Source organism: Mustela lutreola, chromosome 7 (genome assembly GCF_030435805.1).
Source record: "Mustela lutreola isolate mMusLut2 chromosome 7, mMusLut2.pri, whole genome shotgun sequence".
Classification (NCBI taxonomy): domain Eukaryota; kingdom Metazoa; phylum Chordata; class Mammalia; order Carnivora; family Mustelidae; genus Mustela; species Mustela lutreola.
In genome coordinates this window covers 10,076,175-10,099,969 of record NC_081296.1, presented here as the reverse complement: position 1 = coordinate 10,099,969, position 23,795 = coordinate 10,076,175, and the positions used below count along the sequence as shown (strand labels likewise).

Sequence of the window (23,795 nt, the reverse complement as noted above, 5' to 3'; positions counted from 1 at the left end):
GATTTCTGAGCCTCAATATTCCCATCTATGGAATGGGGATGGAGGAACCCTAACCTAGAATTACCGAGAGATGTTTATAAAAACACCAGCCACAGGCCTTGGCACAGAGTAAGTTCTCAATCAACACTAGACTTTCCTTCTTCTCTCCTGATACCAGCATTTTTTAGATTTTCTTTCTTTATTTATTTAGAGGCAGGAGGGGCAGAAGAAGGGAGGGGGGAGAGAATCTGAAGCAGACTCCGTGCTGAGCACAGAGCCTGATGCTGGGCTCGATCTCACGACCCTGAGATCATGACTTGAGCTCGAAATCAAGAGTTGGACTCTTCACTGACTGAGCCACCTGGGCCTTGATACCGGCATTTTTCATGCAATTTTCTAACCATAATAATAAAAAAAAAAAAGTTTTAATTGCTTCAGTGGAAAATACTGTGTCTTCTGGTCCATGAGGTATGGTGGGAAGATTCCTGGAAGTTCTACTTCTACTACTTACAAGTCAGAGCATCTCTGGGCCTGCCTCCTGGGCTGCCTCCTACACTCCCCCACCAGGATGGTAACGGGATCGGAAGGAGACAATATATGTGAAAGCACTCGGAAAACCCTGACATGCTCTACAGAGGAAAGACCATGCCGCCGTGCTGGCGCAGTTCACAGAGAGTTGTCTGTGCCATTCTGCCTATGGGGACCCCAGACTGTGGAGATCCGGCCCACGTGTGAGCCAACACCACAGAAAACCAACCCTGGAAGGAAAGAGATGAGCCAGCTGCAGAGGTGGGGCTGGGAAATTCGGCAAACAATCCAGCTTCAGCTCTCCAATCAGATGGAAACAAAGGGTAAGCTCGTCGGCTGAACTGTTTGGGTCCTTTCTGAAACTTGCATTGTCGTGAAGGGCTCTAGAGCAAGGGGACTGAGTGGAGAGAACAGGGAATCCGTCGGAGTTCGCTTCTTGGTAGTCAAGGAAGGAAGACATGAGAGACCGCAGGGAAAGTATTCCAGAGGCCGGAGAGGTGGGCAGCTCAGCAGAACAGGTCTATGATTCTTCCAGAATAAAGTCACAATCAGAATCAGCATCCAGGCCCACTGGTCCCCCCCTCTTTCGTTCTATTATCATCCACAAAAAATAGCAACAATAGTTACCATCATTATTAGCGACTGCCGTTTCTGAATGCTGCCCATTTACTGGGCACTGGGCTAAGAGCTGTATCTGCCTCCGGTCACGTGATCTTCCCCACAGCCCCTTCGCAAAGGGGGCCCCCTTATGGCACCCATTTTGCTGTTTTTTTTTTTTTTTTAAAGATTTAATTTATTTATTTGACAGACAGAGATCACAAGTAGGCAGAGAGGCAGGCAGAGAGAGAGAGAGAGAGGGAAGCAGGCTTCCTGCGGAGCAGAGAGCCCGATGCGGGGCTCGGTCCCAGGACCCTGAGATCATGACCCGAGCCGAAGGCAGCAGCCCAAACCACTGAGCCACCCAGGCGCCCCATGGCACCCATTTTGAATCCTTAAGAATCCTTAATCCAAAAATCTGGAAGATCAAAGAAAGGATCTAAAGGTCAAGGAGATTCCAGTCTCTCAGACAGGCTCTCCCTTGCTGTGGATGAATCAAAACTTCTCTTCCTCACGCTCAGTAAAGCACAGAGAACACCAGAGCAGCCAAGAGAAGATGGGTCCGTCGCTCAAAAACTTTGAAGATGGACACAAGAGCCCTCGTCCCCGGCCTCCTTCGTGACGGACAACTTGGCCCTAACATCACTGGCTCCTTTTCTGGCCCGAGGAGGAAGCTGGCATGAGTAATGGGAGAGCAGCTTAGAAGTGGGGGGAACAGGGGCGCCTGGGTGGCTCAGTGGGTTAAGCCGCTGCCTTCGGCTCAGGTCATGATCTCAGGGTCCTGGGATCGAGTCCCGCATCGGGCTCTCTGCTCAGCAGGGAGCCTGCTTCCTCCTCTCTCTCTCTCTGCCTGCCTCTATGCCTACTTGTGATCTCTCTCTGTCAAATAAATAAATAAAATCTTTAAAAAAAAAAAAAAAAGAAAGAAAGAAAGAAAGAAGTGGGGGGAACAGCCCGAGCCAATCAGAGCAATCCGGACAACCTGACACCAGTACAGCGGGTGATGATTTCACTTCCTGCTTCTTATTCTGTACAGAGGGGACAAGAAAAGCCTTCTCTGCCATCACCCTAAAAAAAAAAAAAAAAAAAAGAAAAGAAAAGAAAAACGAAAAAGCCGCCAAGCCAGGGCTTGGCAATTAGTGTTGGAGTAAGTGATCATCTTGTGATTGCTCAGCTGGGGCCTGAAGACTCGTAACCGCATTTAGAGGACAGAAATAGAAGAGGCTGAGAGAGAGCAGAGAAACCTGGCCCATTTGCCAGGAGAAAGATGTCCTGACGCTGCCGGGAAATACACTCGGTTGGGATTGGGGGCGTGTCTTCGTTAAGCGGGAGAAGTTCCTAAATAAACCCATCGATGAAGCCAGTGCTTACCCCTTGACCCCTTCGCTCCTCTGTGACCCTCAGGCTCCCCCTGGAAACCCCACGGAGCATAGGGGAGCCCCTGGACAGGTGCTGAATTTCTCCTTCCAAGCTGAGCATCCTAATGGCCCCCGATGTACAGCCAGGCCCAAACTGGGGGTAGATGGATAGTAAACCGTCCTTCCTTTTTTTTTTTTTTTTAATAAACATATATTTTTATCCCCAGGGGTACAGGTCTGTGAATCGCCCAGTTTACACACTTCACAGCACTCACCAAAGCACATACCTTCCCCAATGTCCATAACCCCACCCCCTTCTCTCAACCCTCCTCCCCCCAGCAACCCCCAGTAAACTGTCCTTCTTGCCAACAGCAGCTACTTTGGCAAAAGCTGGCCCATGCTTCCGGGAGAAGACAGGGCCCAAGGTCACGGGCAGGTTCACAGCCATGAACAGAACTACTCCAACCAGACCCCCTCGGTCCCCTAAACCTTGAGAATCTTGCAAAGCCCCAGCAGCCTGTCACTGCCACCACCCCCAGACCCCGGATCATCCCCAAAGAGATGTGGGTCACAGCCTTCTTCTAGGACTTCAAGGGTAAGTCAAGGAAATGTTCCAGGACATTCCATTTCAGAAACACCTGTAACCCAAGATGTACCCCTGCTCCCACTTCTGCCACCCAAAGAAACAGGACGGATCTCAAAGTCCCCTCGACTTCCTCAAGAGCGGCGGGTGACACAGTGCCCTGTAAGCCTCTAGGACACGAGCACCCAGCCACTGTTCTTGAGCCATGGGGACAAAGCTTCTCCCATCTGACAGCCTCTCTCCCCCATGACCCTAGCCCACAAACGGGCCTTCCATGTGTCCTATTCTGCCATAGCAGCCGTTTCATTTGGCCCATGGGGTTGAAGGGCTTTGTTTTTCATTGCCAGCATTTAAAACTTGAGGGGTTTCCCCAGACCTTTAGCTCTTCTTGAAAGAACAGTAAGTCTGGCAGCAGGAGGCCCCACGTCCACCTAGCAGCGGTCAGCGGGCTGCCCCTTCCGCAGGGGACATGTGGTCCCCAGACTCCACTGCCCCCACCTGACGGGCCAAGGGCGCTTAGCTCTGTGAACTCCGTAGGAGTCAGCGCGAAAAGAAAGACTCCTCAGAGGTCAGAAGAGTCTTCCCCCGGGGTATTTTACATTGAAATTCAAATCCCCCGTAAAATAAACACCTGGAACATCTGGTCCAAGGCCCTCCTCTGGTCCCAGCCACGCCTCCCGCTGCAGAGCACACACAGCGAGACACACTCACCACAGAGGCTCGCCTCGCGGAGACGGGGGCGACCGCTGCATGACACGGTTGGGAGGGAGGACTGAAGGGAAGACTTCGGGCCCTGGGCGAGGGCCTTCCGCGTGTACCATTTCCAGACGGAGGAAAGGAGGTGTAGCACAAAGAAGGGGGCCATACTGATAGATACACACACACGTGCGTGCTCACACACAAACCCACACACACACCGAGCACTGAGCCTGAGAAAGCACACAGAGACCAGCGGGTGAGGCCAGGACCCATAAGAAGAACCACTCCTCCCACCACAGTCCTCCAGAAGCCCTTCTCTCTCACCCTCCCCTGCCGCTACTTTCCGAGAGCTTTCCTGGGGGGCTCCGCGTCTTCACAGGAGAGGCCCATCCAGCGGGCTGTCCTTCCGACGGCGAAGGCCGAGCGCCTCAGCCGGAACAACGGTCACACGGACAGAGGAAAGACTCACCGGCACATCATTGCTCCATTTTTTTCACCCCAAATACAACAGACGCCCCCTCCCTCCCCACCTGGTCCCTGCAGAATCTCTCCTCTCTCAGGGAAGGTGCCCAGGGGATGTCCAAGATGGCCACCATCCTGGAGGGAGAGGTGACCAGAAAGCAAACACAGCGGGTCGACGTTCCCCTGACCAGCTCCCCCAACTTCCTCTCAAGCCCACCTTCTCCCCAGGACATGGCCGTCCTCCCACTGAACCTCAGAGTCCTCACAGAGAACAAGGCCTGGAGAGAAAGCAGCGGGCTCATGTGAGTCTGCCCCCAAAGGTGCGACCCTGAGGAGGCCCCTCCGCCATCAGACATGGAAGGGAGGGGAAGTGGGTAGGGGAGAGAGGTGCAGACAAGAATCCTACCCGGAGCCCCGTGGCCTGGAATCTGGCCCAAACAAATCTGTGTGACCTCAGGTACGGGGGTCTCCATTCTCAGAGCCGCTCTCCAGTGAACCCAGAACCTACTCAGATATGGCGCTTGGTCCGGCCCGGCCTACCTTCTTCTGCCAACTGTGCCCAACAAACAGCAGCACCCAGACACACACTTTGGGCCCCCAAAATGGTCTCAGAGGTGTAGCGTTCATATCCCAGACGAGAGGGATTTCTCATCACTAACATTCCCATAAAATCGCGAATAAAAAGCGAACAACCCTAGGAGTCAGGAGGCTCTAAGCCCTGGTTTAGGCTCGTCCTTCTGACAGGAACCTTACAGATGCTCAAATCCCAAACACTCATTTTTAAGACACAAAGTCTGAGGCCTCGGCACACAGGGATGAAGCCAGCATAGACCCCAGGTGGCCAGCTGGCTCCATGGCCCAGCGCCCTCCCTGCTGTGTGCCCCCCACATCCCTGAAGCCCAGGACCCAGCTCTACTCACATGTAGCGCAAGTGGGGGTTCTTGGCAAAGGCCCTGGGCTGGATGCTCCGAAGTCCTGAGTTCTTGATGGTCCTGGAGAGAGAGAGAGAAAAACAGGGTCAGCAGGGCTTCCAGAGCTGAGGGACATCTGCTCCGGGCTGAGGCTCACAGGAGGTCATGGGCCGCCAGCCAGGCCGGTGAACTGAACGCAATTCCCCATCATCAGTATCGCGGGGCGTCCCCCAGACGGCATCTGGGCTCACCTCCCACGGGGACCTGGGTGAGGGTTTGGGATGAGCTGGCAGCTGTCCTCTCCCGATCCTGGCAACAGGGCTCCTGCTCAAGAATCAGGCCCAGCGGCTACAGGGCTGCAGCCTCCACTGCCTCCCCCCTCCCCAAGCCCCCCACGACTACTAGCACTGAAATCCCAAAGGAGGAGGAGTGGGCTGGGGGATTTTGCAGGCTACAGGGGCCATTCGTCAACCAGGGGGCTGAGGTGAGATCACTAGCCGAGAGGCCTGGGTTCAGGTCCTGCCCCGAATCCCTAACTGCAGGTGGGACCACACAGCCACCAGTCTTCTGGGCTGATGGGAAATGCGGGAGAGTGAAGGGGTGGCCTTGGAAGCCCCGGGCAGTCCCTAAGTGGGTGGTACCGGCTCTACTAAGAAAGGAACGGAGGAGGGAAGTGCCCAGGGCAGCCAAGGGGCAGCGGGCGCTCCCCCACCCACCACCCGTGGCCTCTCCCGTGGCCCGGTGCACTCACAGCTTTTGGAGGCCGGTGTAGAGCTCCATGTCCACGGCATTCAGCGTGTGCAAACCTCGCCAGTTCTCTATGTGTCTGCAGGGGAGGAGGAAAGACAGGGTTCAGGCCGGCCAGGGTCCACAGGAAAGGTACTGTCTCTGCAGCCAGAGAGACCTGGGTTCGAATCCTGGATCGCCCACGTGCAAGCCAGGCCTTCTGCCACATGGCCAAGTGTCCCCGAGCCTCTGTTTCTCCCTCCCCAAGGGACCTTATATACCACCCACCTGGGGCAATTGGCATGAGACCCAGAGCACCTGGCCCGAGGACCACATTTAATGTCCCCCTCTCTGCTCCAGAAAGCTCTCCTTTTTAAAGACTCGAAACTCAGGTTCCCCTTTGGTCTTCACAACTCAGCTTCCTTCCTCTAGCTCGTGTTTTCCTTTTGTGGACTTCCTAAGGACAGCTCGTTTTCTCAGCAGTCCAGGAAGGCAACACAAATGATGTGGGTTTGAAAAGGGAGAGCGGGAGGGTAGCTTGCCGGTGGGTATGGTTTTTGAGTGAAAAAGCTCAGAAGGAGCACACACCCACTTCAGAGACCCCCAGGGTCCAGACACTGACCGCCTGGTTCGGGTGACCACAGCCCAACCCGCCTGGAGTTCAAGAACACGGATAACTTGATTGGGCAGATCCAAGTCCAGAAAGGAGGGGGCTGGCTGGGGACCAGAGAGGCACTAGAGTATCACAGAAGTAAGTTGAGACCTAGGAGCCCAGCTCCGGCTTCAACTCTGGGACCCAAAACCCAGAGGCTTTGAGCGAGAGCTCTGACCTCTCTGAGCCCCTTGTGTCTTTGTTTGCAAAGGGAGAGGGTTTCACTAGATCAGCATCTTCTCTCCTTCCCCGTCACAAGGTCTCTGTTTAGAGCTTTCTCCCAAGACGCCTCCTGTTTAAGGAGGCTGGTGTCAAGTAGGCACACGATACATTTATTAAGTAATAATTAATTTCTCTTCTAGGATTTATTGACCGAAGATATAAATCACCATTCACCAGAGCTTTTTATCAACAGATATTAAACCAGCACTAACTCTCCCAGCGGATAATCAGGTCTGGCTCAAAGCAAAGGAACTTGAAAGTTCTATAAGCAGAGGAGCTGACTTGTCCTAGGTTTGATTACTGCTTTTATTTATTAATTGGGGGGGGGGGGGGATATTGACAAAATGCCAGAGACAAAACAACCTCCATTATAGCTTTTAGGGTCCCCAGGTTGAGAACTATCCGGCCACTGATCTGTTAAGGCCCTTCCCAACTCCAGAGCTGTGGGAGACGTTACCACTCCTCCCCATCTCTATCCCGCGGAGCTCCCAGGGCCTCAGGAGAAGGCCCTCTGCTGCCCACTGTGCCCTCCCGGGACCCGACACTCCCTCACCGGTGGTCGCTCCCCACGGATGTCAAAGTACCCTCTTCAGCCACCCTGCCACGCAGCCGTCCAAGGCACACTGAGGCCAGAGAAGCGGCAGCCGCCTTCCCCAGACACCCCCTCCTCGGCCCCACCACACCCGCGGCTCTTCCATCTGCCACCGAGGGAAGCCGGAGCCAGAAAGGCAGTGGAGTGGCGGTGGCCAGGGCCCCTGGAAGCATTTCAAAGCAACACAGTGACAAGGTATGCGGAGAACCCGTTTCGTACCGCATTCTCTCGGGGTCCCCGCTGAGCAGCCAGACACACTGGCATCTGCTGGGGACAGGGACCAGGTGGCCGGGTCGGGACTGAATTCCAAGACCAAAGTCTTCTCCCTGGAAGCCTCTCAGCCCCAGGGCGGTTTGTTCGGTCTGGTCCTGCCAGGGCAGGGCCCCTGGCACCACGTCAGGTGACAAGGAATACGAGGAGGAGTAAAATGACCTGCGCCAGTGCCCCCAACGTGTGTTCACTGGGCCAGCGGTCCGGGCCAACCACCAAGTGAATGATGCTATTCCTACAGGCAACCGTTCATTCCCAGGAGCCCGGCCCCAGACTAGGATCTGCTTCCGACAAGCAGCTGTGGATCAGTTGTTGAAGTAAATGAAACTGTTTTCCTCTGCCCCCATCAGAGGCCCGTAAACGTGTTTATATTTATGGCTGAGTTGTCAATCATTGGTGTATTGTATCGGTTTACCGTTTTTTTAGCCGTCGCGTCCTGAGGGCCCCACGCCGGCCTGTCTGACGTAGGCTCACTCGGAGACGCAGCTGGACAATGAATGAATTCTTTGGTGCAAAAGGCTCCCTGGTCAAGAGACCTGGGCCCCTGCCTCCGCTGTCGGGTCTGAGGCTCCCCGCACGGCGGGGAAGAGCCTTTGCACAGCCGCTGTGCCATGGCGCGGGGAAGAGCCTGGGCTCTCCCGAGCCCGGTCGACAAGCTACATTCTGCGGGCCAAATCCAGTCCACCACCTGTCTTTGTACAGCCTGAGGGCTAAGAATAGTTCGTACATTTAAAAAAAAAATCAAAAGCAGAATCCTAATTTGTGACATGCGAAAATTATATGAAATTTAAATTTCAGTGTTCATATCCATTCAGTGACTGGTCTGTGGCTGCTCTTGTTGTACAAGAACGGAGCTGAGCTGAGGCAGCGAGGCAGAAACCCGCCTTCTATAGAAGAAACTTGCCAGCCGGGCTCCCTACTCCCCTGCCTCCAGCCAGGCTGCCTGGACGAACATCCTGGCCCCATCGCTACCTTTGTCCACGTGTGACCCCGTCCAGGGGACATCACCTGTCTATGCCTCAGTTTCCTCATCCATCAGATGGGCTAATAAAATATCACGCCCCCCCCCCAGGGTAAGAGTGACGCGAGACTGGAAAGGCCCCGTTAAAAAGCCCGGAGAGAACGGCAGCTCGGGACACATAGTAAGTCCTCAGGGAGCGCGAGCCGGGACGGTTATTTTTAACTCTGTGCTTTGCAGAAACTGAGCAGTCTTTTCTCAGTTTTCGAGCTAAAAATGGCATCGCGGTTCTGCTGGAAGTTGTCATTTCTCAGCAATCATTGATAAAAACTCCATGTGGCAGGCGCGTGGAGGGGCAGTAAGTCTGTCATTCATGACCTCCAGGAAAACTGCTCGGGCAGAAACGAGGAACAGGTTCAGGGAACGCACAGCCGGCAGCCCAGGACGGCTTCTGGGGCGAAGGTGCAGCCTGTCATTTGCTGATGACATCGGCGGGGCACCTGCCAAGTCTGCTGGTGACTCACCGAGTGATGGCTCGGTACCAGCCCTGGGGGTCAGCTGTGAGAGCTCGGTGGGCTGCTGTGTACTACAGGTTTAAGTGGGGAAGGCAGGCTCTAAAAACATAACAAATGGGATAAATCTGACCATAGGCTTGGTTTGCCTTTGTTCGTGGTAAACAGTAGTTACCTTGACCTCTAGTATGTGGCTTCTCCTTCTATTGTGCTTTTCTGGATGTCGGGGCTGTCTTCCCTGAGCACTTAATGTTGTCACTTCAAAAGCAATCGATGATGATCATTGTTTAGAGGAAGGTTTGACACTTGAACCCTGTGAGGGGCAGTTGCTGGTCACCCCCATTCCAGGACCACAGGCTGTACGGGAAGGAACCCATCTCGCCGTGGGGAAGAAGGAGCTCAGAGCCATGCCGGGAACTCAGGTCCGTGTGGGGCTGCCGAATTCTGCGTTTGTCCGCTCGGGCACAGAGCGCGGCCCCACGGGGATCTGCACCCTTGTTCTCAGTCTGCGTGCTTTCCCCGGGAACAGTGAGGGGCGGCGGCAGAGAGGAGGCTCCCATCCTGACTGAAGCACCCCACCTGAGTCACCTCTCAGACAGCGGCGCTCAGCGGGGGTCATCCTGCCCCCCAAGGGACACTGGGAAATGTCTGCAGATGTTTTTGGCGCTCACAGCCGGGAGGAAGGGAAGGATGCTGACATCTCATGGGCAGAGGCCAGGGATGCTCCTAAAAGAATCCACAGGTGCCCAGGACAGACCCCACAACAGACAATAACTGTCCCAGAATGTCGACAGTAGGGAAGCCCTGCCTCATGTAAGGCTTATGCCTGAAGATGACTAGGGAAGACTGCGTTCCATGTCTTGAAACAGCAACAGTTGTGAAAATGACTGCTTTGGGGACACCTGGGGGCGGGGGGGGGGGCTCAGTTGGCAAAGCATCTGCCTTCGGCTCTGGTCATAAGCTTCAGGTGCTGGGATCAAGTCTTCCCCCTCTCCTGTTGCCCCTCCCCCAACGTGTGCACATTCTCTCCTCAAATAAATTTTTCTTAATCTTTTTTTTTAAAAAATAACTGCTTTGCAGCAAACCCTAAGGTTTGCCTCTATAGGTCCCTGGGTCCAGGTGATAGCATCAAAAGCTATCCCCAGACCCCCCCGCAAGTCAAAGGCATTCCTTGAGAGGAAATGAGGGGCTCTTTGGTGCGCTGGACCATGGGCCAAGCCAGGTTACACATCCCAGAAGCAATAATGTTCCCCTCGCCCAGCTCTGGCTGGAACCCACTGGTCAAGAGTCCCCACCGCCACCCCACCCCCACCCCCACTGAGAGTCCCTCTTCCACGTGGCTTACTCCTGCTTCGCAATGGGAACTGCCCCATCCAAGGAGCTAACTCAGTGCCCCGTCCCTCCCCTCTGGCCACCACCCTTCCCGGAACCACAACTCTTCACCAAGAGCGAGTGTGCTGCACTTTTCCAGAGAGACGGGAGGAAGGGAGGCTTTATCACGGCAACGCTGAGCAACCAAGCCGGAGCCTGGCTACGGGCTGCACCTCCGAAAATCTCAGTGGGGTCTAGGTGAGCCTCTGTGGTCAAAGAACACGCCGCTGTCAGGTGGGCCGGGGTGTGCGGGAGCCTAGCGACCGTGCCTGTGCCCGGCGTCTTCGGGAGCAGGAGGAAAACCAGCAGAAATGAAGCCACTCGCAGTGACTCCCAACGACAGGACCCGGTCCTGAAATCACAGATCGCTGCTTCCCCACCCATTCCGGGGATGAGCTAGAGCGCAAGGGAAATATTAATTAAAACATCCAGGGAAGAGATAAAAATCCTTTGTACTAGAATAAATTCGACTGTGCTTTTGTATCATCGCTTTCTTCCTCCTTCTGTCTGGCTGGAGCCAATATGGAAATGAATTGGCAATCTCCAAGCCTATAAAAATGAGATGGTACAGACTGTGTGGTCCATATTTTAATTAAAAACATGTCATGTGGATATGTTTAAGAGTTGTTTATAACTCCAATATTTAAGTCCTATACATAGAAAACTCTAGAACACTGAGACATCCACCCCCTTCCATCACCAGGGGACTGAAGTTGACGGGAAAGCCCACGAGAAGGGCAAGACAGGTGTCTCCTCTCACCCAACAGAATGTTCCTCATTGCAGGGACATTCGGCAAGACAGAACATTGGTTGGTGGGACCAGCGAGCATCCTTCCTTCCCTTACCCATGGCTGGCCAGGTCTGCAACCTTTCTTCCCTCCTCCCTTGCTGTAAGATCACCGTCATTTTCACTGTGACTTCTCACTGCTATTAACGAGCTGTTCTTCATAACCGAATTTTCCAGACAACTAAATTTAAAGGCAAAACCTTTGCATGTTTAACTTCCTTGCTAGCTGTGTCTTTTTCCTCCTAAAATGCATTACACACCTCCTTGCCTTTTTAAGCAGAGTAGACAGAACGTGACTTACATTCCTTGATAATCTTGGATTATCATGACCAAGCGAACTAGCCCGCTGAGCTGTATCCCCCAGGGACGCCCTCCCAGGCTCCTGAAACAGGCAGAATGTGCATCCCGACCCAAAAGGCCCCCCTCTGATGTGACTCCTAAATTCTAATGGTTCTTGTGTCCATTTTCAGCAGCTTCATGGCTCTTCCTGTGCTATCGGGTTGGGGGCCATCAGCCCCCACAGCCTTTCCTCCCTTGCAATGTGCTGCGACCAGGGTGCTTGGGAGCCCCTGCGAGCACAGAGGCTAAAATCACGGGTGCCCTGGAGGCAGGCCTACCAGGAGCAGACACCAAGCTCTGGCCCCTGAGAGCTGGCTGCCCCTGGGTCAGCTGCTCTCGAAGCTCTCTGGTCCTCAGCGTCCTTACAGGAGATCCGCTGGGTGTGAGGATTAGAGGAGGCAACGTCTTAGCCCTCGAGTCAATGCTGACACATCACACCAGAGTGAGAAACAGCAAACTCCACCATTCTGCTGGAATCGTGGAAGTAAAAGTAAAGAGAATCTGATGAAAGATCTAAGAAAACGTAAACACGCACACAAACAGGTAGATATCTGTCCTTGTCTTCTTTGTTTCTAATCCCCTTTCTGGGTAATTAAGGTGGAAAGATAAGCGAAGTATTCTTAGATTCTTAGAGGTATAGTTATAATTCACATTTTCCTGGCCTAAGCGTACACCACTAATATTACAATCCATACATCTATTCTTGGAGGCACATCTTGGCAGGAGGCGGCGGAAACGGGCATCTCTCGGATGTTCCACTCCAACACACAACCCAAGAGCTTCAGCTAACACGGCGGTGCACAGATGCTCCCTCTCTCCAGACACCTTCCCGTCAGATCTGAGGCTCCTATCCCCTTCTCACCTGAACCCCGATTCGAGGACTGAGGCCTGACCTGAAGCACGGAGCTGAGTACCTGCAGAGACTAGCCTGGGATTCCGTTTCTTAACAAATCCGCAGCAGAGCACGTGCACGCGCGCGCACACGTATACGACGAATGTGGCGTGCACTTGACTTCGAAGCCTTGTAGGGCCGTAAGGAAATTGATTTGTTATCCAGGCATATTATGTCTAGTGATCCAGACAGAAGCATTAGCTTTCAATTATCTGATATGTTTAGCATTATATACAAACCGTCTGGGGCAACAGCTCCACGGAACTGAGGCACAGGGGGGGCTGGGGAAAAGCCGCACTGGGTCACACCAGCCAAGTCACCCGGCTCTCTCTCCCTTGACAGCTGTCAGGGGGGATCCAAGATGCCTGGGGAGCTGACCTGCGAGCCTGGGGAGCCTTCCTGGGCTGACAGCCCCGCATGCCAGCACATTAGCACACCAGCTCTCCAAGCAGCTGCGCGCCAAGGACCACGGCGAACCAGCCCCGCATCTGGGACCCCCGGGACGGCAGAAAGGAACATTCGCATCGTGCAGTGAGCAGATGGGAAACAACAGCATCTGTGTCAGCTTCCTGATCAACTCCAGAGCTCGTGCCAGGAACGGGGAGCATTTGTGCACACACCTGTGCTCCTCAGGTGCTGAGATGCTCCATCTGCTAACAGACAAAAGATCAAGGGCACACCCCCTCGCTACTCTGATAAGAAAAGGCCTGACTCCCAGGAGTGAGATTTCCTCGGGGACTTGGCCAGTTCACAGGGAGCCCGGGCTGTGCTGCTTGGCTTCCCTACCAGAGTCCCAGGTAGGGGGACCAGACCGGCCAGCCCCTCGCCGGTCTAACAGCTGCCCTTCATTTGCACCACAGGCTAGGGAGGCAGGCAGGTGGGCGTGGGCTGGTGACCCCAGCACGCCCACGCATTAGCACCCCAGCCGTGGCCACCTCTAACCTGCAAACCACCCCTGCCTCCTCACTGGGCCCCCTGCTGGCACTCTTCCCCAACAAGAGTCTCTACACCTACCCACTCAACTCTCCCTTGCTGAAAACCCTCCACCTGCTTCTCACGGTCCTTACAATACAATCAGGATGTGCCTGGGCCCACGAGGTTCTGCACACACTGGCCTCTGGCTGATCCTATGGCCCCTTCTCTTAACACCTGCTTGTTTTCTGCACCCCCGCCACGCTCTCCTGCCTGTCTTTAAACACGCCAGACTTATTTCCAACCAGAACTTCATGCAACACTTGGACTGGCTCCTTTTAAGCCCTCAGGGCTCCCTGCAAAGGTCACCTTCTCAGAGACGCCTGCTCTGACCCTTATGTGAGCACACACACACACACACCCCTTTTCCCTCCAGCTGCTCTCTGGCAAAAGCCCCATTCATGTCCTTCACAGCCCTTAATAACCATCTGTAATTGTCTTATTTGATTATTTGATTACGTCTGTCGTCAGTGTCTATAGGCAAGAACTATGACGCATGAGAACAGAGATCATATCTGTCTTACTCACCACTCGCTCACCTCCAGAATCACAAAGAAGGGCAGGTACCCCAGGATAAGTGTGTACTTGGGATCCCACCCAGGTTGGGGCTAAGCGGCCACCTCCAAGTCCCCCCTCACATCCAAGGCTTTCTATGCTTGGTGCCGGCACGGTCCTCATTCTGGGCCCTTGGAGCAGCCCAGAGGCCTGGTCGGACTCCACGAGCACCTTGAACTTGTTCCCTGAAGAGGGATGTGGCCCAGGCCCATTCAACATCCCAATCAGGGATGGGTGTCTTAGGGAATCACTATGGGGCCCACAAATGGTGATCCGAGAGGTCTGGGGAGGCCCATGGACCACTGATGCTCAGCGTCAGGAATGGGGAATTGGGCAGGCCCCACCTCTCGCCGAACAGAGAAGGGGACGAGACAGGCATGCTGCTGGCCCCTGGGCACACCATCTCCATCCTTCCCTTGCCCACGTGACGATGGCTTTCAGTAGATCAGGAGGTCTCGGAGGGCCCGGACCAGAAGCATGCGTGCCCAGTGCCCCGCAAATGCTCGGAGACATCGGAGGGAACGAATGGATGAACGCACACATTAGAGAACACTCAAGGTGACGGACGGCAGAACTTACCCACCCAGCACCCCATCCGCCTCCCGCAGGGACCTCCCCCCTCCCTCGACAAGGACTCATTCATCTTTTTTCTTCCTCTCTTGTCTGGGCTCTCACTTTCTCTCTACTAGATTTTCCCGTCAGCATATGGACATGTTCTAGAAAAGCCCCTTTAAAAGGAAAATCTCCTTCCCACCACACCCTCCTCCAGTGACTGACTCATGTCGCGACACGTCTCCGCGGCCCACGTTTTCAAGAGGATCTATCTCCCCCTGCAAGCCTGACTTCCTTCCTCACCTCCCTTGAATTCTCCAACCCAATTAGTCTTCGGTCCCCGCTGCTCTAGGGAATCTGCCCCGCCAAGGTCGCCGGTGTTGCCCACACTGGCAAACTCCCCAGAGTGCTCCGCGACCCTGTTACCCTGTCTCTCGGGGGCATTTTACCTGGTTAACCACTCGCTCTTTCTTGAAACATTCTCTTTACGGATTCCTGAACTTTACTGTCTCCTGGGATTCCTTCTACTCCCCTGGCGACTACTTCTCAGTCTCCTCTGCAGGGTCCATATGCTTCTTCTGAACCCTAAATGTCAGTATCTCCCAGGTCTTCCTCTGGGACACCTTCTCCCGGCCACACCGTGGTGATCTCGCCCACATGCTGCCTCTGAACAACACCTTACACGCCCAGAGCGCCCACTGAGCTCCCGGCAGATCAGTAGGTCCAACACCAGCGCTTGGCTTTCCTCTCTGGCCTAATAAATGGCACCGGTGTCACCCAGGCGTCGAAGCCAAGCTTCAGCACTAAGTGCTCCCTCCCCTCCCACAATACCCACACCTGAGCTGTCCACCTCCACAGACACACCAGCTCTGTCCCCTCCCCACAGCGTCACCTGGGCCCAGGCCATCGTGACCACTCCCAAAAGGCCACTGCCTCCCAGATGGGACCACTGCTGCCACTCTGGCCTGACTGAAAACCGGTCCTTCACTCAGAAGCCGGAATGAATTTTTTGTAACATAAATCTGATCACGCCCTCCCTCCCCCACGGCACCCGCCCTCCAAAACCAAGCTTCCAGGAGCTCCTCCCGCCCTTACGAAGAACCCCAGCCTCTACCACGGGAGTGGGGTCCCCGCATGTCTGGCTCTGGCGTCTCCTGCCTCAGCTCGAACGAACCGACCCTGGTCACTCGGCCCTCGTCTCAACGGCTTCCTTCCCATTCTCCAAAACACCAAGCTCTCCGCCTCCTGTCAGGGCCCTGGCACTTGGTTTTGCCCTTAAAAGCACATGGATTCTCCTTAAATGCCATCTCCTCGGAGAGGCCTCTCCTGACCAAACTAGCCACAGTCATTCTCTATAACCTTCCTCCAGATCAAGTGTTCTCAAAAGCCAAGGGCGGATTCTGTCCCCCAGAGGACATCTGGCCATGACTGGGGGCTTTTTCGATTGTCACGACTGGGAAGGTCTAGTGGGTAGAGGTCAAGGATGTCACTAAAAATCCTACAACACAGGACAGGGACAGCCTCCTCGGAACAAAGAATGACAACAGTGCCCAGGCTGAGAAATGCTGGTCTAGAGAGCTCCTTTATGCCATTTGGCTCAATCTGTCATTCCCTCATGTACGTGCTGAGTGTCTACAAGACGCGGCCCAGTTCCCTGAACAGAACAAAAAATTCGAATGAATGAATGAATAAAGGACTTTCCTTCCTCAGGACCTGAGGACCTTATAGCACGTCGCAAAAACCCTCTAATTACTGAGGTCTTGACGGGACCGGCATTTTCTCCAACGATTTGAAGAGACTAAGGTATAAATAAGTAAGCTGCGTCCGTGGGGTTGGGGGTGTAGGGAGTAGGGGGTGAGTCAGAACTCCATAGACCCTAAGAGACACGCTCCTCTTGTCTGCAGATGAGAGTCAAACTGCATTGATCATAAAACCTCCAATCCTGACCAGACAACTCAGCTTTGAACTAGGAAAGAAAGAAGAAGTCTTTGATGAACCGAAGAAACAGCCCGAGGCAGGGAGAGACACATTGACTTTGACCCTTTCTCCCCAACGGGCCTTGGAGGAGAAAGTCTGAGCGAGGAGAGTCTGGTCCAGGCCAGAGCAGCTGGCTTGAAAGTAATCCAATAGAGCAAACACTTTGCCTAAAATCATTGGCTGGCCCCAAGGGTCCTGAGAACGCTGCCCTTCGGGTGGCCAATTTCCTTAGGAAAATGTGAAATGGCCAGGCCACCCTTTACTGAATTATAAAGCACTTATCACTTCTTTAATAACTACCCACATGGAGGACTTAATTCACTCAATATGGAAGTTATAAAGGCAAACCAGCAAGTGAGCATTGAGCTCAAGTACACTGCATAAAGACTTATGAGGGCAATATTCTCCCCTATTAAAAGGGTAGATTTCCTCACTGCAACTCTGCCTCCGAGTTAATGCGGAAAACTCCTCCAAGGCCCGGGGCATTTTCATTCTTCGAGGGTAATTCCAGGTCCGCTGGACAGGAGGGAGTCCTTGACTTTGCGGGAATGATTATCTCCGGACCCGGAGGGTGTCAGAGTGATTCGTCACGGTGACCATCAGAAAGACGAGATCACACTGGTGGTGCCTCGCGCTCCGGGCACAGCACACCGGAATGTGAGCAAGGCACGGAGCAGAAGAGAGGAGGGCAGGATGGGGCAGAGGGGTGGCCTGGGAGAGGTGCAGAGTGGGAGGCTGCGGGAAGGGAGGAGGCACCGCGCAAGACGTCAGCGCTGGAAGGGATGCTGGCTTGCAACGGAGCCCAACAGGGAAGGCATTAACAGCATTAGCCCTTGTAATCTGGAAGCAGACCCGCCCCGGAGTTCCTTAAGGTTCCAGAGGTTTCCATGTAGGGGAGGCTGGAGAGATGGTCTCCCTCACTCGGTGAAGGAACTCGGCTTCTTCTCCTGTTAATTTCTCTCTTCCTTGCTTTGGCTTGGTGAGCAGTTTCCTTCCCTCCGGCCGTAAGCCGTCTGTTCTTCTCCCCATATCCTCCCTCTCTTGGAAGGCATCTCTATCTATTCACATGACTTCAATTACTGCCTAATTAGAGATTATTTCCAGTTCAGCTCTACCCGGGACGCCCCACCTCTCCCCCTCTCCTGTAGTTCCTGTTCCCACCCCACGCATTCCCCTGGGCTCTCCAAGAGCAAGCATGGACAGACAGCTCGTTCTTACCTCCCAGAATCTCCCAAACTACCTCTTCTGAGTCCTCCCTGATTTGAAACATCGCGGCAGAGCTGCTGCGCACATTTCAAAGGATGTGCAACACCAGGGGGCTTGCGATGGCTCACACAGTTCGCTGTGTTTAGAAGGAATCAGTGGATGAGCAGACAGAGCTGTGATTGATTAGTGATGTCTGCCATGGGCACAGGACAGAAAGAGACCATGGGAGTGCCATCTATTAAGCACATTTATCCGAGAAGCGGTGTGACATCTCTCTCTGGCTCTCGTTCTTTCTTAGATTCAAGACCTGCCAATCCCTCCTCCAAGATATTTCTAGGAACTAACTTGCCCCATTGGAGAGAGCCTCGTGCCCAGAAGGACATTACCCCCTTATACCAAACTTTTCAGTTTCCAGCCTATGAGCTCTACCTTGCTTGGGGCTCTATGTTCTCAATGACCTTGAACATGTCCTTCATAGGCTCAAGGCTAACAACACCCAACGTCTAATAGATGCCTCGCACTCCAATCCAAAACTTTCTTAAGGAAGGCTTCATGCTGTGGGAAGCCTATCAGAGTGAAGGGAAAGGTTTATGTAAAGAGCCATGGACACTTTGAGGACAGAAGTCACTTTTCCTCTACCTGTGCCCCACCCATCGCAACACTGAAATGCCTCCCTGAGGCTCCAATCCAGAAGCAGAGAGGAAGGGGACTTGCTGCTAGGACCTGCCCGAGTGGCTTCGATGACTCTCTTTCTCCCTTCCTCCCTACACCCGCCCCATCCCGCTGTCATGGAAGACAAAACATGGAGCAGCGTCAGGGAGGTGTGCTGTCGTCGGCAGAGAAGCCCGCCTGTCAGGCCTCAGTTTCTTCATCTATAAAGTCAAGACAAGGATGCCGGTTTCATGGAAGCATCACAAAGATGAACTGAAACAGAGTTTGTGAAAGATCTAGCACGTTGTTTGGGATACCCTAGAGCTAACCCTATGTTGATTTCCCCTCGAAAAACAAAAGCAGTGTGACATAGTAAGAAATACATTTGGTCTCTGCTCTCCTTTCCTAGCACGTAGCTCCTAAAACCCTTGGAATGTCCAAGGTGGTAAGTGTCTTTCTGTCCGCTAATAAGGTGACCAGTGTTTGGGGGCTCCTGGATAGCCTCAGGCTGGGGGCTGGGAGCCAGGGGAACCAACCATAACCACAGGGTCCAAACAGTCTGCTCCATCCGACTGGAGGCTAACTTCCTCACCAAAGGCCAGGATCTCATCAATTACACGCCCATAAAGAAACCTTCATAGAAATCCCGAACAACAGGGTTCAGAGAACTTCCGGTTTGTAAAAACATGGAGGCCCTGTGGGGCGGAGGCAGTGACTGAAATGGCCTGGGAGCATCGTGCCCTTCCCCCGTGCCTTGCCCCATGCATCCCTTCCACCTCGCTGCTCCTGGCTTGTCTTCTTTTATAATAAACTGGTAATCTCGATCGAGTACACCATTGTCCTGAGTTCTGTGAGCTGCTCTAGCAAATTACAGAACCCAAAGGGGGGGTCCGAGGAACCTTCAACCTATAGCGTGTTGGTCAGAAGCCCAGGTGACTATCTGGGGGCTGGTGCAGTCTTGCTGGACTGTACCCTCACCTGCGGGGTCTGACGCTAACTCCCAGTCCAGAGTGACAGAACCGAACTGGATTACAGGACACCCACTCGGTGTCCACAAAGAACCGGAGAATTGGTTGGTATGGGGGCAGGTCACACATTTGGTGGCCAGAAGAGAGGCTTCGGGAGTAGAGAAAAAGGAGAGAGTTTTTCTTTGCACGCTGTCCCTGGACTGTGCAGGGTCTGAGGTCGGGAACTGGGGCCTACAGAGCAGCAGAATGACGCAGCGGGACGAGCAGTGACGTGACCGTAGTGCGAAACCCTCTTCCCGTCCGTCCCCACCGCCTGCTCCTTGCAAGTCGGACACACAAAGCCCTCCCTGCAGGGCCGGTTCCTCTGGCTTCCTCAGAGCCACCACCTCTCCCCGCCAGCTCCGGGGCGCCTCGGGGTTTGCAGAGCGGCACACCCAGGGGTTCCGACAGCCGTATGCTCCTCCTCCCTCCGCCAGGCTTTCAGCAAACCGCCCTCACCCAGCTGCGGCCATCAGCCAACCAGCCTCATCCCCCGGTTACGGTGCATGACTCCTGTGTCCTTGCTGGCATACGAATGCGACCCTGTCACCTCTGCATCCCGGCACTCCATGCCTGGCTTCACTCAGAAGAGCGTAAATTCCTTGACAACGGAATCGGCCACATGCTATTGCCTTGGGTCCCCTCCTCCTCCTCGTGCTCACCCGGTGCTCCGGCAACTCTCGGCAGTCCCTCCTTTTTTCCTTTTTCTTTTCTTTTTTTTTTTTTTTAAGATTTATTTATTTGACAGACAGAGATCACAAGTAGACAGAGAGGCAGGCAGAGAGAGAGAAGAGGAAGCAGGCTCCCTGCTGAGCAGAGAGCCCGATGCGGGACTCGATCCCAGTACCCTGAGATCATGACCTGAGCCGAAGGCAGTGGCTTTAACCCACTGAGCCACCCAGGTGCCCCTCAGCAGTCCCTCCTTGAAACAGGACCGGGGTTGGGAGTAAGGGGGTGTTCCATTCTGTGGGAGGGAAGAGCTGTCCAGGAGGTATGGCAGGGCCAACATTCAATGTCAAGTGTCAGAGGCGAATAAACCACAGAGCCACGGACGGAGGCAGATTGACACATGCTTCTCAGACCTCCTGCGGAGAGTCCTGCTCAGACCACCACCCCCACCCCCACCCTTGCTAGGTCACGAGCACCCCGGCTGTGCTGTCACAGAACCAGGGCTGACCCACGGAAACCTGATAGAGCACAAACTCGGGCCCAAACGGGTCTACCCAAAGGGCTGGCTCAGGGGCCCCAGGGCTTCTTCCCCACCCAGATCCTCAGCTCCCAGGTCCAGGTGCCGGGAGGGGTGGGGGAGCGGGAGAAGCTTCCAGGAGGAGCCGGGAGGCTGGAGTACTGGGGGGGCTCACTTCGGGGGCTCAGGACTGCAGATACTTACCCACTGCTGTGGGACAATTTCACCATTTTAACTTCCCGGCCTTAGAGGGTGCGCGCCGGCGAGTATCAGCTCCGAACAGAGACTGTGCTTCCCACAGGACACTCGTGATCCTGTCTTACACTCTTTGACAGGCCTGTCTCCCCATGAGACTCTGAGATCCTTGAGGGCAGGGACTGTCTTTTATCTCAGCATCCCCAGGGCCACACGGGCCGCCTGGTTCCTTAAAAGCCCTCAGTACACTTGGCGTGCATGCAGCAGGAACTGTCCCTTCCCGAGCCCCTGGGGGAAGAGCTTTTACTATCCTGAAAGCGGCAAAAGGAGGCCCCAGGCACCATCTGGGGAGTCCCCTGGAGGAACAGGAAAGGTGAATGCAGCGAAGACGCTGAGGGATGCCCAATTAGGGGGCCAGGGGACACACACCCACTGGCGGCCGACTCTCCACACTGGGAGTACCAGACATGCCAAGGTCAAGGAGGTACTCTGCCTCCAGTTCCAACACCTGGGGAACTTGGGGAAGCCAGCACTTGGCCCGCATCCCGCAGACATTCCTGCTCTGAAGGCTAGTAGGGGCGAGGTTCCCGGGGGCTCTTAGGGGCTGGCCGCAGAACAGAGCTCAGCAGGCAGGACTACCCAGGCTCCCACCCCCCAGTGCAAGAGCACAGGAGGGAAGGTACTGTTGGCGCCCAAGGAATGAGTGTAAAGGAAAACCCACAAGCTGGAGAGGGGAAAGCTGCGGCCAGAACATACTGGGGATTTTTCAGGTCACACCCTGACCGGCTCTCTTCTCGCATCATGCACAAGGAGAAAGAAATGCAGAACCCCTGGCTGTAGGGTGAGGGTAAATCGGCAGCATTACTGAGCACTGCCCAGGAGCCTCTGGCTCACGCAGACCTGATGCTCTCACCATGAGGAAGGTTTATGGTCAGAAGCCTGTTGCAGAGCCAGCCGGAAACACCCCGACCCCACAGGCTCATGGCAAGCCTGGGTTGGGGCTGCCCAGCCTGACCTAACCTCAGCAGCGCGTGGGGCCTGGAACTCTGCTTCTTCCCTTCATTTATAAACGTGCAGCTGCCTTGGGCCGGCACCTGGTACACCTGGGGTGGCCTCCTGCTGCGTGGCATCACGGCCCCCGTGGGCACCTAGTATAAGTATTCACCAGCATGACGAGGTCTCTATCCCGGGCCTGCCACTCCATGCAGGGCTAGGACAGGGGTCCCGCCCAAGTCCTGGCTGCTCAGCTGGACCCTAACAACCCAACAGCATGCCGGCCTCCCTCCCCGGGGGCATGGGCTCGGATCCTGCGCATACTTTCTCGTGGCGCTCTTGCTGATAACCAACGGGACCGATTTCAAACGGGGTGTACTCCTGTCTACCCCTCGGAAGCACAGAATTAACCACCTTGTGTTAACACGAGCTCTGCTGCCCAGACTCCCCTCATATTAGAGGCCACGGTCCGCCATCCCAGCCCTGATCAGACTCAAGGCCCCACGTCCTAACCAGCAGAATCCATGGGAATGGGAAAGCTGACTATACTCCAGGGACTGTGTCAGTCCCTTAGACCTGAGCTCACTTGTCCCCAGCTTTCTTCCTTTTCTCTACCAGTAAGCCACTGGGAATTCAGAATGCCTAATAGCTGTGCCTACCACCCGTGGGTCCCAAGGGCCCTGTCCCTGGGCTCTAACGGGGAGAGGCCATGGTGGGGCCCCTCAAACCACCCACCACGTTCAAGTCAAGAAAGCAGAGCCCAGGGCAGTGCAGCACTAACATCGCTTAACGGGCAAAGACTGCACGGCCACTCGTCTTCAGCTCAGACCGTGGGGGAAACTGTGTGCCAAGCTACATGTGAGCAGAGGGCCCAAGGTGCCAACGAGCCCCAAGGACAACACTCCCGGCCCACGCCATTGGCACGCAGGGGTGGTCCTGGCCAGCCCACCCCGGAAGAGATGGCGCTTCAATCTGTGTCATGGAAGCCACAGCCGACAGGTAGCTTGGGGTCCCACAGTTCAGAAGAGGAGGCCAGGACACCACCACGTTGGGATTTTTCTTCATGGAAACCGCTTGCTTGCTGAAGTCCCCTGGGTCTGCCCACCAGGGGTCTCCCAGAAACAAACATCTGCGGAGGGCAGGCTCTTCGTGCGGATGGCAGCTTGCGGAGACCCGCGTGGGTGGGGCTAAATGATTCGGACGCTCTTCGCTCCTCTCTTTGCAGAACATAGCCGGTCTCCAGGAGGTCTGGATTCCTGGAAGGGGACTAAGCGAGGGCTGGTAAATGCACTCCAAGAGAGCCAGGGGGCCGCACATCGCCATTCCCAAATACCTCTGAATGGCTTCTCCCCGGGGGAGGACCCCTGCCCAAACCAGCCTGAACCCTCCCCCTCATCTGCACCTCTTGCCTTCCTGGTGCTCCGGGAAGTAGCCTCACCCGGGGCAGGGAGGCCGTGGGGCGGTCTTCCTCGCACCACCCCATTCCCAGTCTGCTCGGTTTCTCCCAACCTCGCTTCCGTTGGCCCGTTCCCCCACTTTGCTGGCTCTCTCTCCCTGCCTCTCCCTTCCCTCCCTCAGCAGCTCTCCTGCCAGCGGGTTTGTGCCGTCTGAAACCATGGCCGGCGGCGCCCGACAGAATGCCACATTCTCTAAGGCAGAAGCCTCCAAGAGCCCAGCGAGCGAGTCAGGATCTCTGAAGGCCATCCAGCAACCCCCCATGGACGGTTACCTGGGGGACCTACAGGGCTAAAGGTGCACGTTTTGCTAAGAGATCCATTCACGCTCATCTAGAGAGTGTCTCAAGCTGGGCTCCAGATGGGTCCGTCCCCCCGAATTCTTCAGAGGTCACCTCTGTCACTGGTCCCCCCACTTGCCCCACAATGACCAGGATACAGCGTTTTTCCCGGAGAAGACGCTGCTGCCGAGAAGAGTGTCCCAGGTCTGCAGTATGGCGACCAACTGTCTTGGAGACCTGTGTCCCCAAGACCTGTGTCCCCAAGAGACTGAGCAGGTCCCATGGGCCTGGATTCAGCACAAGGGTGACAGCCTATACCAACCAAAGC

At 54.9% G+C, this 23,795-nt stretch overlaps 1 protein-coding gene across 5 annotated transcripts in view; it reads right to left on the bottom strand.

The window, feature by feature from the left end:
- NTRK3 (neurotrophic receptor tyrosine kinase 3) overlaps nucleotides 1-23,795 on the bottom strand; it is a 381,172-nt gene that overhangs the window by 299,660 nt on the left and 57,717 nt on the right. For all 5 annotated transcript variants that reach the window (XM_059180038.1, XM_059180039.1, XM_059180040.1 and 2 more), the window contains 2 exons: nucleotides 5,869-5,943; nucleotides 5,127-5,198 (listed from right to left, as the gene is read on the bottom strand). In XM_059180038.1, the coding sequence (XP_059036021.1) occupies nucleotides 5,127-5,198; nucleotides 5,869-5,943 (147 nt within the window). The remainder of the gene's footprint in view (nucleotides 1-5,126; nucleotides 5,199-5,868; nucleotides 5,944-23,795) is intronic.